Genomic DNA, 12,790 nt, shown 5'->3' with positions numbered 1-12,790 from the left:
TGTAAGGCATGACAGCAGAGGAGAAACTCTCTTTAGAGATTCAACCGGGTTTGAAACAGGGTCTCATGTAGCCCAGGCTGGTCTTGATTTTGTAATCCTCCTGCCTCTACCTAGAGAGTACTGGGTTTACAGGTGCATGCCAAAACATTCGGTCTATGTCATGCTGATGGTTCAACACAGGGCTTTGTACACGCTAGGCAAACACTCTTCCTATTGAGCTACATCCCGGCCCTCTTAGATCTTCTGCTTTTGTTTCGTATGGGAACTAAACTCCTTTATGAGGGCACCACCTCATGACCTAATCATGTTCCAAAGTTCCCACCTTCTAACACTGACATATTGGGCATTGGCTTAGGTTTTAACATACAGATTTTGAGGGATGGGGATGAAAAACTTCCTATCTAATATGGAGGGAGAAATAAATACTTTTTCATTTACCCATGGTAGGTTTGTTGGCTGTGCCCTCCAAATTAGGCCAACAAAGGGCAGATTAGCAAGAGAAAAACAAGTTCTGAATGAGCCGGTGCCTGTGCACAGAGCAGTGGCACAAAGGAAGCGGGGGACAGAGCAAGAATTTTGTAGGGAAACTGTAAAAGGTTTGAGCGTGAATGGTGGCCAACTGGGGAAGGACACCGATATGGGGACAAGGCAGACTTTGTGTGGGATGGTTTTCCTGGGAGCTGTTCACCCTTCCTGGGGTGGGGTCACCTCATTGTTAATAGCAGAAATTATATTGTTTCCAGGTAGACCAAAGAGGGCAGAGGCAACCTTCTTCTTCTCAATGGCTTTCTACTGCAAATAGTCCTTCTGGAGAGTGGCATATTTGGGGTGCCACACCATGAAGCCCTAAGTAAAAATGACCCTTGTTGGGAACTGATCTTTCTGGCTAGAATCCCCCCTTGACAATTCTTAAAGAAAGAGCAGGTCCTTAGCCCACCCTTACCTGCCCCATTCTTCTTGGGGACCACTTCCTCTGACATCTGCTCTTCTCTGCCTATGGGTTTCCTTTCCAGAGGACGACAGACATACAGCCACTGTTTCCTTCCCAGAGGAGGACAGACATACAGCCACCTCCCTCCCACTAGGCCTCCATCAACAGTAGACAGGAGTGGCTGTACAGTGCTTAGTTTTCTCTTGGGTGGGATTACTCTGATGGTGTATTGTGCCATCTTCCAGGGTGGCACCAGCAGGGTTTGGGCTTCAGTATCTCCAGGCCACTGTACCCAGTGCTGTCCGTCTCCCTTCTTTACCATTACCCCCTCTTCCAGGAGTATTTGCTGGGATTTCTGTAGACTAAGATGCTACCTGGCTATTTAAGGGTTAGAAGAAAAAAGTTCCCCCAGCACTGGGCAGAAATAACCACAGGGCGAGCAGGTCAGGATTCTATTACAAATGATGCCAAGAGGAGCCATTTCCTAGAGATACCCCTGCTGGGTCCAGAGCCCTTGCCTCTCAGAATGCAGGCTTTACGTGAGCTTATTCCTCCTGCTCCTAACTGACCTGAGCTGTGGCTGACTAGTTAAATCAGGCACTGAATTGAGCCTTGCAATTCTTGCTTGAAAAGTGAAAATATGGGTTGGGGATTTAGCTCAGTGGTAGAGTGCTTGCCTAGCAAGCGCAAGGCCCTGGGTTCGGTCCCCAGCTCCGGGAAAAAAAAAAGAAAAAAAAATGAAAAAAATGAAAAGTGAAAATATGTCATCTCGTTGAAGGTGTGCCAGCTGTGGCTACACCTGGTTGGGAAGCCGAGCCTAGAAATGGTAGCCTGGTTTGGATGCGATGCTGTCAGCCTGTGTGCTATACCTCAAGACGCTTCCCTTCCTGACTCTGTGCCGGATCCAGCTTTTATGTTTCTGAGCAAAACACACTGAAGGTTGATTTCTAGCTGGGTGCGGTGGCACATACCTGTAACCCTAGCATTCTGGAGACTCTGGTAGGAGGATTGTGAGTTTAAGGCTAGCCTGGGCTACATTACAAATCCTTGTCTCAAAAAAAAAAATGAAGAAAAGAGACAAGATAGTTTCTCTCTGTCTATTTTGGTGACAAGTGAGATCCTTTGATGGAAACTGGATCTGTAAGGAAAAATAAATAATAAATGACAGAGTCATTAGCTTCATCATTCCTTGTGACCTATCTCAACAGCTTCCCACACCACAGTCTTACCTGTGAGGGTTCAATAGCTAAACACTTTTTGCCAGAAGGTAAATTATTTTTAGAATTCGAATTCCTTCTATTTGGCTTCTTTTCTCTTCTTTTCTCTTCTTTTCTCTTCTTTTCTTTTCTTTTCTTTTCTCTTCTCTTCTCTTCTTTTCTTTCTTTCTTTCTTTCTTTCTTTCTTTTTCTTTCTCTGCCTCCTTTTCTTCTTTTTCTTCCTCCTCCTCCTCCTCCTTTTCCTTCTTCGCTGATCTCCTTTCTTCTCGTTTGCTTCTTCAAAGTCACACCGTTTCACCCCAAGGCTATGACACTATTTGTGAAGTCCTAGAGCACATCCTGGGCTCAGCATTGCCAACACCTTCCCTGTCAACTCCCTATTCCCCAGAGACCCGAGCAGCTGAGATGGAGCCCCCTCCCCCAGAGGTTGGCTATGGTGTTGAGTTTGACCGTATTCAATGTCCCAAAGGAACCTTCTGCTTTTGTTGCTTCATTATCAGCTGAGGGAAAATTCTATGGGAGACGTTGGTTCTCCAAGGTTTAGGAAAGAAGATTTTCTGGAAGCATCTTTCTCTAAGAGGAGACAGCTTTGCCAAGTTCATCTGATGATGGTTCATTTTGGACAGAGAAAGATACCCAATTACTCCTTTCCTTTCGTAGGGACTGAGGGCTGAGCCTCAAAGCTCACTGCTCCCAAAGTCCTTCTCTACTGTATATGTTTAGAGTGGCACTTCTCTGGGCTCTATACCTACAAGTCTATCTATGAACCTATCCTACCATAGATCCTTCTGGAAACACCCTTGCCCCTGGCAGTGGGAGCTTTGGGCTGTCCCACACTACCTGGCGTCCACCTCACTTCTTCCTGGTCGGCAGTATCCTCTTCTGGTTTGGATGCGATGCGGTCAGCCTGTGTGCTGTACTGTTACTCTGTACTATATAAGGCAGCGCCTTTGAGGCTGTGCCTTACCTGAAGTAGACAACCCCCATTTGTTCGACATCCACCACGAGGCACAGAGTGATAGCTCACCAACCATGTAGTCACCAAATGAAGCCAGGAAAACACATGAATAGGTGGATATACCAAAAATCAGATCAGAAAAGGCAGACCTATGAACATATTGAATATACAAGACCATGCTAATGTAATGTTCTCAGTGGGCTCCTATAAAGGGAAGGCCTGCTACCACTGGGGACCAACAGCACCCACCAGCCTGCCATTGAACCCTTTGGTACATGTGTTATCAGATCCTCATTTGGTCTCTGGGACTTCAACTTTTAACATCCCTCATTGAATCCTCATGATCACTGTCTTCAGAGAGAGCTTATTCTCCACTAGACATGACATTGACAGCCATGCCCCTCACACTGAGATTTCAAGTGGCACAGTCTAGACTAGAGACTGTCAGTTTAAATCCAGAGCCAGCATCTTCTCTGCCGCCATGCTGGCACGATAACACGATAACAAATACCCCATCACTCCCAGCAAGTCCAGGAAGAGGCAAGACAAGGTTCTTAAGTGCGGTGCTGTTTCCTGAAGGTCAGGGTGGTTTACTATTATTCCTCAAATGATCTTTGGATGGTCATTAGGAGATCCAGGAACAATGTTGTACTCTCACAGGGTTTGGATGTTTATATATTTTAAGCATGGATTCTCAGACCCGTGTTTGGCTACACCATCTCCTGTCCATTCCCGTGCATGGATGATGGAGGGCAAAGGGGTGGGCTGAAGGGTCTCCCATGGTTCTCACTCCCTACCTCAGCTGTCATTTTTTTAAGCATTCAGGGCCACTTGAACAAGACCTAGCTGATGGGATGCCTGTGGGTGCTCTCAGTGACCACCTTTCCCCAGTTCCCTTCTTGACTGATCCATTGGCTCTTTGAATGATGACTTTTGGCTGCTGACGACCAAAAGCTCCCTCCTCCTCCATGACTTGCCCTCAGCCTGAGGAGAATTGCTTTTTACACAAAGACCCAAATTTCCTCCCTACACCCATATAGTCACATACTGACCAGCTGACACAGGGGCATGGAAGGGAAGCCTTGTGTCTCTTGGGAGAGCATCGGTTGTACAGATGACATTCTGGGACTCCATAGGGCCAGGCCAAAGCCTTCTTTTCCTCATTTCCCCCTTGCTCTTACCTCCCACCCAGGCTCTGCTTTCTCCTGAGAGTACTTCCTTGAAGTATCTGGTGCACCCAGTCCTTGTTTGGGGCTCTGCTTCTGGGTTCAGGTAAGACAGGAGTGGTGACCAAAGACATCCTCATATGCAGAGATGATGTAATATAAATGAACAGTGGGAGTGATTACACACATTCCAAAGAAGCGTGCACAGCATGGCCTTGGTACAGGCTGGAGAACGTTGGTGTGAGGGGAAATAGGCCCTTGAGTTGGGGGATACAGTAGGGGGGCTTGTCCAAGATGAGGGCTAATCTCCACCTTTCCTCTCCCCTACTTCTTCCCATCTAGGACTAGGGAAGCCATAGCAGGTTAGGAGACAGGGTTGTCTGTAGGGTCTTTGTCCTGATGGTTCTAATAAAAGGTCTCCAGAGAAGCCCGATTGAGTCCTGACAGCCCATCTTGACGCAGGAATGATCATGAACTTTCCCTGACAGGCTGAAGGCCTCATCCACCTTGAAATATTCTCTAGCTAGAGAAAAGGGACAGGTGGGCCCTCCTACCTGCCGGACCGTGGGCCTGGGGTCCAGTTCACAAGGATTCAGCCATGAAGTAGGCAACTCCCAGGGCCCCCAGAGCCACAGCAACAGTTCCGAGGGCTTGAAGCACGAGAGTTACGGGAAGTGCAGTATTTCCTTGAAGGTTTTCTACAAAGCAAAGCGGAAAGGGGGCGGGGGTTAGGGAGAAAGGCTTCAGTGTCTGTGTACTGGAAGGAGACAGTGGATCTTAGAGTCCCCTCCTGATCCTTCTCCTAAAGGGACACGTTGCTCCCACCCCTCTCAACAAAACTTCCTACAAGTCCCCCGGGGCATGAGGATCGGTAGCCTGTGACTGATACCCAGAGGGGGTAACCGGGTACAGACCACGATGTGCCAGGCCTTGTACCAGACACCTGTTGTGGTTTGCCCTGAAGTTATCTTTCATTTTTATATTTTACAACAACAGACACCTCCCACTCAATGTCCTCTTTAAGCTTCACAGCAACCCTCTGAGGCATTTTAGAGACTTTCAGATATCAGGAAATAGCATATTAGTTACAGCCTCTACAGAGACTGAGACAGCAAGGAGTCAACCAGTGTAAGTGAGGAAGCCATTCAGAAAACTCGGTATCAGGGGTTGGGGATTTAGCTCAGTGGTAGAGCACTTGCCTAGCAAGCGCAAGGCCCTGGGTTCGGTCCCCAGCTCCGAAAAAAAGAGAAAAAACAAAACAAAACAAAAAAAAAAACAAAAAAACCTCGGTATCTAGTCTGATAAAAAGCAGACTGAAGGAGGGATTCTTGTCTCCATGGATGACTATTGTAAGTCCTCTGAGAAGGTAGAGACTGCAGACACAGGGGCTTATATGGGAAAATAAATAAATAAGCATGCATCTTGCCCTGGTCATGGGGTTTTGTGTCTTTTTCTCTTGCTTTCCTAACTGGGAACCGTGTTCTGGCTTTTCCTGCAGCCTGGAACTTTTGCAGTCGGTTCCCATATTGGGCACACAGTGCTGTGAACCCTGATGTGGTACTGCCTCACTTGGAAGCTCCCAGAAGCCCTCCTGTTCCACACGCTACCTGCTTTGTTCACAGGCTTCTAAATGCACGGATCTCAGCTGGCTCCACGGGCGGAACACACTGGGAGGTGAAGATCTTGTTTAGGTGTCCCTCATAGCACCTCGCATCCCCCCAGAGTAGGTTTGATTTTTTTTTCACCCAGGGGAACACACAGCACCATCTGGCAGCAGATGAATGGACAGACATACTGTGTGGGTGAGTGGTGGGTGGACTCTTCCTGACTGGGACTCAATGGATGGGATCTCTGACTCTAGGTATGCTCTCTTCCCCAAATCAGCTCTGTATCTGCATGGGTATTGTTGCTGTTGCTGTTATTGTTATTATTAATCACCATTATTATTCAAGAGAGGGAGCTAGAAAGGGTAAGAGGAGGATGGGATGGTGGGCTGTGCTCCTGATGTAGCGATATGAGATCCCCAAGTGGAAGGACCTCTTCCAGGGGTTTTTGTGAAGTCCTGAGTTTACTCAGGGTGGCTCATTTGGGTAGAGGCCCCACTTCTGGCCCCTCTCCTAGCCCCAACACATGACTCAGCAAGTCCTTCAAGAGTGAGGACATTTTTATTCTGTTCTTAACATGGGCAGGGCCCTTCTCCTGGCTGACAGGGAGCAGATGGCATATGACATTTCTCTGGAGGCATCGTGGAAGAGGAACAGTAGGGCAGAGACTGGGTGAGGTCATAATGAAGGAAGGGGCTGCCACTAACAGACCAGTCTGGAAAACATGGCCTCTGTGAAGACTCCTGGTAATAGCATACTCTGAGTGGGGCATACTCTGAGTGGGGCAGGTTTTACTATTTTTGGCAGAAAGGACCTATGAGTTATGATCAGGTTTATCAATGAGTCCCAGGGATAACTAACAGGCAGTTAGTTTAATAAGTAGATGCTCCCTGTGCATGGTATGGGTCCAAAAAAAAGTGAATGGCCAACCAATGTGTAACAACAAAGGCCCCAGTTTATAATGGGTTAGGTGAGAGGAGGAGGACGCTTTCAGGGATGACGGTTTCTGTGGAACAAAGGAGGAAAGGTACAACCAAGAGCCTGCCCACCAAGCCAGAGAAATTGGTATTTAGAAGGAAAGTTGTCGACAAGCTCTGAGGACAGAGCGTGACCTGGGAACGATCTGCCCAAGGCCTTAGCCCTCCCACCCGTTCGTTCGGGAACCTGTAGAAGGTGAGAAGGTTTGGGAATCCTCTCCCTGGCATAGACGACCAGTCCCGAGGCAGAAGGACATCAAAGATTCGGCTATGGCAAAGCCCCAGACGACGCCAGCAAGCGGAGCTGCCAGGGCAGACCACACAGGAGCAGGAGCGCGGGGCCGCATAGGTCAGAGGCACTGCTGGACAGAGAAGGAAGACATGAGGGCTGCACCTGGTTCCTGGGAGTGGGACACGGTCTCCAGGACAATTCTAGAAGGTATATTATTAGGAGTCGGTAAATGCTAAGAGGTGGATCGTAGCAGGTGAAATAGGGCATCAGTGCCACGTCTTTGCAGGTTATATCTTGCCTTGGGCCCTCCATGCAATCCCTTTCTCCATTTCTTAGCTGCTTCTTGCCATGATACATGGATACCCCTAAAACAGTGAGCCAACACGAATAAGTCTCCCTTTCCATTATTTCTCTCAGATATTGGGTCACAGTGATGAGAAACTTATTCAACAGGCCATGAATGTCCTTCGTTTTTGCCTCTTCAGTACCCCATCGTTTTCTAAGCAACCACACAAGGATTTAAAAGATGTGGTACAGGGTGGTTTTGCTTCCTACTGACACCCAGCTCTGAGGCTATCACCCAGAAATGTTCGTCTCCATGGTTGAAGCTCACATTACACACTGATACCAGTTGTCAAGGAAAGGTTGGCCCTTAGTCACAGAGTCCCCGTTGTCCTGCCAATTCTTTGGATTTAGAGCTCTCCTTCTCTTGTGGCCCAAGTTCTTTCTCTACTCAGACTGTCTCAGGATTTCTGTGGCCCAGAGTGTGTGGCTTGCTCAAGGACATAGAGCATCTATCTTGGTCATGGTTCAAGCAAAGGTCAGAGAAAGATGTCCCCCTCCTCCTCCTCTTCCTCCTCCTCCTCCTCCTCGGGAGACGAGCTAGCCTCTTGCAAGGCCAGCTGTTGTGGGGAATCTGGAATCAGAATAGACTGAAGTTTCAACCATACCAAGGGCTTCTCTAGAGGACAAAGGTCTGTTTCCTCTTTGCAGTGTTATCAGATAAGATTAACTTAGATGGCTGAATGGAGGGCTAGGTCTGGAAAGAATGGTGAGTGGTCAGTTGACTACCTTCATTATCCTTAGCAGCCTGAAGCATCCCACTTCCCAACTGCACTTGAGTCCCCACAATACTGTCTAACATTTTGTCTCAGCAAAGAAGATGGAGACTGCTCTTTTGACAGCCGGCTAGACGTTTAATTTTACCCAGAGCTAAATTAAGTTAAAATGATGGCTTCATTTTTTGTCTGTTTTATACATTAAGCAGATCCTTTTCTAGTATCTTCTGTGGGAAGGGATGACAATTCAGCAATCAGAAATACAGGATGCCCATTTGGAACAGAAACTAAGGGTTATATAACATTATTTGTGGTTTATCTAAAGTTAGGGGTTAGTCAGGAGTCCTCTATTTGATCTATCCATCCTCTCTGAGGTCAGACCTCTTGGGGTAACATGAAAAAAAAACAAACCAAACTCTCCTCCTATCTTCCGTCTCACAAACAGAAACCCCCAATTCTCTCAAAAGCTGTCACACAGCCATCTACCCCATCACCCTGTACTATCTTCTTTGGAGTGGTCAGGACTCTCGTGAGAATAGCCAGATAAAAACGTAGCCAGAAGGCATATCACTACCTCCTTTCTTTTAGACCACGCTTGCTTTTAATTTCTGAACGGTTGCTGACTCCTAATGAAAGAGTCTCCCCCATGGAGCCATAAATGTTAATTTGTATCCATAGCTGTCTCCGGTGAGACTTGGGATGCTATAGAATGAGAAAACCTAGGAATTCTACTCTCTCATAAAAATCACTCCTTATCCACAGTTCACAAACTTGGTCCCAGGTAGCATGCTGACTCTACACCACCACCTGACAAGAGCCGGCCTCTGGCGGCTCTGGGACTCTGTCAGCAAGAAGGCTAGAACTGTTGAATGCAGAAAGTCTGCCTACCTGCTTTTCTGCATGGAGGCTTAGGTTCCGTGGATACCAGGCACGGAGATGAGATACGTTCTTCTGGAGGTAGGAGAGGTTGTGATGAAGGCTGTTGCAGTTTAGGCTCAGGGCTAATTTGGTGTGGGGGGATGGACTCCTGGAGAGACTGTGTCTGCGGTGGTGAGCAGGGGTCTGGACATGACCGCTGGGTTTCTGAGCTGGGCCGGTGTGAGCAGTCGGAGCTAGTCTGCGGTGAAATGGAATTCCTGCGGCGCCTGGAATCAGACTTTTTCTTTTTGACCTTCTTCATGGTGGATCCTTCTAGAGAAACACCGTGGAGTTACATGGAGCTGTGAATTTCCTGGCTCCCTCCCTAGGGAGGTAGTCTCCCCTGTGGGTATGTCTCCGATCTTTGACTACAGCAAGGTCCCACAGACCAGAGTCACCCATACCTCCTGTGAGGTCACAAAAGCCAGGCTGGCCCCTGTGGCTAGGACTCCTGCACCAGTTCCTCGGTAGCATCTTTTTTTCTTCCAGGACTTCCTGCTTGAACCGGCAGGGGGCAGCAGCTGCCTTGCCCCTCCATGGTCTGATTGAGACAGTCTCTGGGCCTATGACAACTGGATCCTGGATTCTGTGACCAGAGCACCCGTTTCAGGCACCTTTCGGCTGCGTGTTCCTGGGTCCGTGTGAGCTACCTTTTATTCGAAGATATCCTGAATAGGATTCTCAGCTCCGTTGCTGGTTTCTACATGTCTGTCCCTAAACACAAACATTACGGTTACCGTATATTTAGTAAGCTTTTAGGAAACTTTCCTGAAGATTTGACATTTTTGGGGAGGGGGTAGCATTTTACCTCCCTCGGCCCACTGCCTTGTCATCTCTGAATATGTGTAAACACGGGTGCCTGCTTGTATGAGTGTGTATATGTCTAAACATTTATAAGAACCCTTGAACTTGGCCAAGAATTCTACTTTAAGCCAGTTCTCAGAATTTCTCAAAATCATTACATTGGTGAAACATTATTACCTCCCAAAACATTGGTTGGATCAAACAGACTATGATTCTCTAAGTTAAAAATGTGACTTTTATTTTAGGGTGGAAGAGGGAAAGTGTTTTGAAAATATAGCCTAAATGTCACACATCACAATAGAAAAGTGTGTTCCCAGCAAAAGACAGAGTTTCCTCCACAAACTTGGTAAGCTTCGTGGGTAAGTACACATGTCCTACTCGGACTCCTGAAGCTGGCGGAGGGGTGAGGCTGCAGTAAGGGAGGGTGGAGGATGCAGTCAAGGAAGAGCTAGCAAGCCAGAAATGCTCTAGACCAGCGAAACACAAAGGCTAGACCAGATGCCAAACATGAAGTGAGAGAATCTATTTTCAGGCTTCTAGAGCCAGCAAAGACTTTATTGATTTACTATTATTATTATTATTATTATTATTATTATTATTCCAAAAAGGATATTGATGTTCAAAGAAGTTAAATTATGTAAGTACCTCCCAGACTAAATCTCCACCCCTAGTTGATTAGTGGTGGCACACTCAAGATTAAGTTCCAATTAAGGGTTCTTTTTCTTTTTCTTTTTTTCTTTGGAGCTGGGGACCGAACCCAGGACCTTGCGCTTGCTAGGCAAGCGCTCTACCACTGAGCCAAATCCCCAACCCTGGGTTCTTTTTCTTTATGACCCCAATAGGCAATGGAGAATCAGATTATACAGGCTTTGAAATTAAAGGATCAGAAAAAAAGTTTTAAAGTTTCTTGAATGAGAAGATTGGAGAAAGGTATGGATTGGGAGTGCAGCTCAGAGCAGTAGCATGGATCAGGCTGTGTCTGGTTGGTATGGAGTAAGGCGGGTCAGTGGGCAGGTGAATCTACACGAAGCCGGCAGTTTTTTGAGGTCAAGAGCTATGGGCCATTTGAGGGGATGGCATTCAGATTCAGGCTGGAACCTTTCAGTGACTGATAGACTTTGACTGAGGAGCTTAACCTGAGCTTCTCAGTCTCAGTCCTGATTGACACTGTGGGCGGGATCATATCTTCTGGGGAAGCTGTTCTGTGGGATATAGGAAGCTCTGTAGCCTCTCTGCCTTGACTGGGCAGCACCCCGTTAGCGTAACTTAAAAAAAAAGTCTCCAGATGTGACTAAATATCCCCAGAGCTTGGAGAAGGCGTTAACATTGTTCCTGTTTGAAAACAGCTGGTTTAAATGAGTCTAATGGGGCAGGGACATATTTGGGTAGAATTTCCTAATAACCATGAAATAGCTATTTGAGTTCACCTTAAGGAGGTGCGACAGTGTACGGAACACACAGGCTTGTGTTCCTGGGAGAGAGGACAGAATACAGGTTGAGTAGTGTTTCTCCCACTAAGGAGAAAAATACATGGTTCAGAAGCGGGGAGAATTCTTCACGAGAGTTCCCTGTCAAGAGCCTGGCTCCTCTACATCAGAGTCATAGTGCGCTTAACTTAGGCTTTACTTTTAGATTTGTCTCAGCTTTCATTCCCCACCTAGATCTGAGCAAGGAGAGCCAGCAGGTTCTGGAATTGAAAGAGAGTGAAAGGGGCAGGATGGAGTGCTATTGAAGACGCTAGGCAGAGTTGGGGACTTGTAGTCCCTGAAGAGAGTCACAATTGGAATGGGCCCATCGGTGGGCCATTGAACCAGGAGCCATGCCATGTGGTAATGAGTTTAAAAGGTTGGAGGTTAGGTATCGAGGAGAAGGCTTTGGGTGTGGTGATTCCACGCCCCGTCAACAGTCAGTCCTTAAGGTTCTGGCCCTTCAGTGCGTTCTGCACACTAGAGTGAGCATGTCACCATTCATCCCAAAGCTGGCCTCTATGTGTGTTAGGATCTAACGAGAGGGGGCTTGCTATGGCCACTAGCTGAAAGGAGGCAGAGCCTCTGTAATGGGGCATGGAGGTGCCTGTGTTCAGAACACTTTTCTGGTTTCTATGCTGTCCCAGAGGAAGGGGCTTCTGGAAACAGAAAGTGCTGGAAGCCCATGTTCAGAGCCTACTGCTCAATGACTCTAGGCTACAAATTAATATCCCCCCCACCCCCTACCCCGCCAGGGCCACAAGTTTACTAGGGGCTTTGAGTAAAAAACACAGTGGGAAGCTGGTTGACTCTCCTGAAGTCCCAACCTTAGAGAGTTGCTGTGAAGACAGAGAGCTGGAGGTGAAGGGCCCTTAGCACAGCGACTGGCTCACAATAGGCTTTTATTGTCATTTGTGTCCCCTGGAGGAGGAACAGACTAGGGACCGCCAAGGAACCTGGGAAAGGCATTAGTGCATTTGGAGAGGAGGGTGGGCCATTAAAGGTCCTACGGCAACCATCAGATTATTATAAAAAGCATGATTTCACCTACACTGTGGGCAGGGCAGCTGGGCGGGAGAGGTAACCCTCTGGGTTAATTTCAGATTGTCTCAGCCCACGTCTCTTGGGGAAAGGACGCTGGTTCATTACCAGTCAGATCGTACCCCAAACGTCTGGAGGTGCCAACCTAGGGGCTGTGTGGTCAGGGATTTGCCCACTTCTCAGGGAAACAGTCCTAGTCTCCACCCTCAGGCCCCTCACCATCCGTTTGGGTCTGGCGATCCATTAGGGGGACCATGTGCTCTGGGCTGGCAGCGCGCTGGACGTCCAAGACACCCTGGGGGCGACTGGGACAGAACACTGCTGTGTGCACCTCGACCTCTGGGTTGTCTGAAGAGAAGATGCTGTACAGCAGGTCCTCCAGACGGCGGCGCGACTCGGCCTCCTCATCCGGCCGTGG

The 12,790-nt window shown here is 47.9% G+C and overlaps 1 protein-coding gene across 2 annotated transcripts; it reads right to left on the bottom strand.

Moving 5' to 3' along the window:
- Positions 1 to 492: 492 nt before the first annotated feature.
- Spata3 (spermatogenesis associated 3) lies at positions 493 to 12,790 on the bottom strand. Of its 2 annotated transcripts, XM_032899600.1 has the most exons (5): positions 12,592 to 12,790; positions 9,032 to 9,423; positions 7,041 to 7,215; positions 4,827 to 4,970; positions 493 to 846 (listed from the first exon to the last, which is right to left on the bottom strand). In XM_032899600.1, the coding sequence occupies exons 2-4, from the start codon at positions 9,321 to 9,323 to the stop codon at positions 4,865 to 4,867; spliced, it is 573 nt and encodes a 190-aa protein (XP_032755491.1). In that variant the 5' UTR covers positions 9,324 to 9,423; positions 12,592 to 12,790; the 3' UTR covers positions 493 to 846; positions 4,827 to 4,864. The 2 variants fall into 2 exon arrangements, with proteins under 2 accessions (XP_032755491.1, XP_032755492.1); XM_032899601.1 differs by lacking the exons at positions 493 to 846; positions 12,592 to 12,790 and having other exon boundaries at positions 4,865 to 4,970; positions 7,041 to 7,212; positions 9,032 to 9,343.

Source organism: Rattus rattus, chromosome 4 (genome assembly GCF_011064425.1).
Source record: "Rattus rattus isolate New Zealand chromosome 4, Rrattus_CSIRO_v1, whole genome shotgun sequence".
In the NCBI taxonomy this organism is placed as follows: Eukaryota; Metazoa; Chordata; class Mammalia; order Rodentia; family Muridae; genus Rattus; species Rattus rattus.
The sequence above is the reverse complement of the archived record's forward strand: the minus strand, read 5'-3'. Positions and strand labels throughout refer to the sequence as shown.

Bases quoted from the DNA above. Each gene is read 5' to 3' on its own strand.
- Spata3 (XM_032899600.1), bottom strand. From the start codon at position 9,323: ATGAAGAAGGTCAAAAAGAAAAAGTCTGATTCCAGGCGCCGCAGGAAT. The intron at 7,216-9,031 runs GTAGGCAGACTT...TTCTCTGTCCAG, and splicing joins GCCTCCATGCAGAAAAGCAG to CAGTGCCTCTGACCTATGCG. The intron at 4,971-7,040 runs GTTCCCGAACGA...TTTGCTTTGTAG, and splicing joins AACCTTCTCACCTTCTACAG to AAAACCTTCAAGGAAATACT.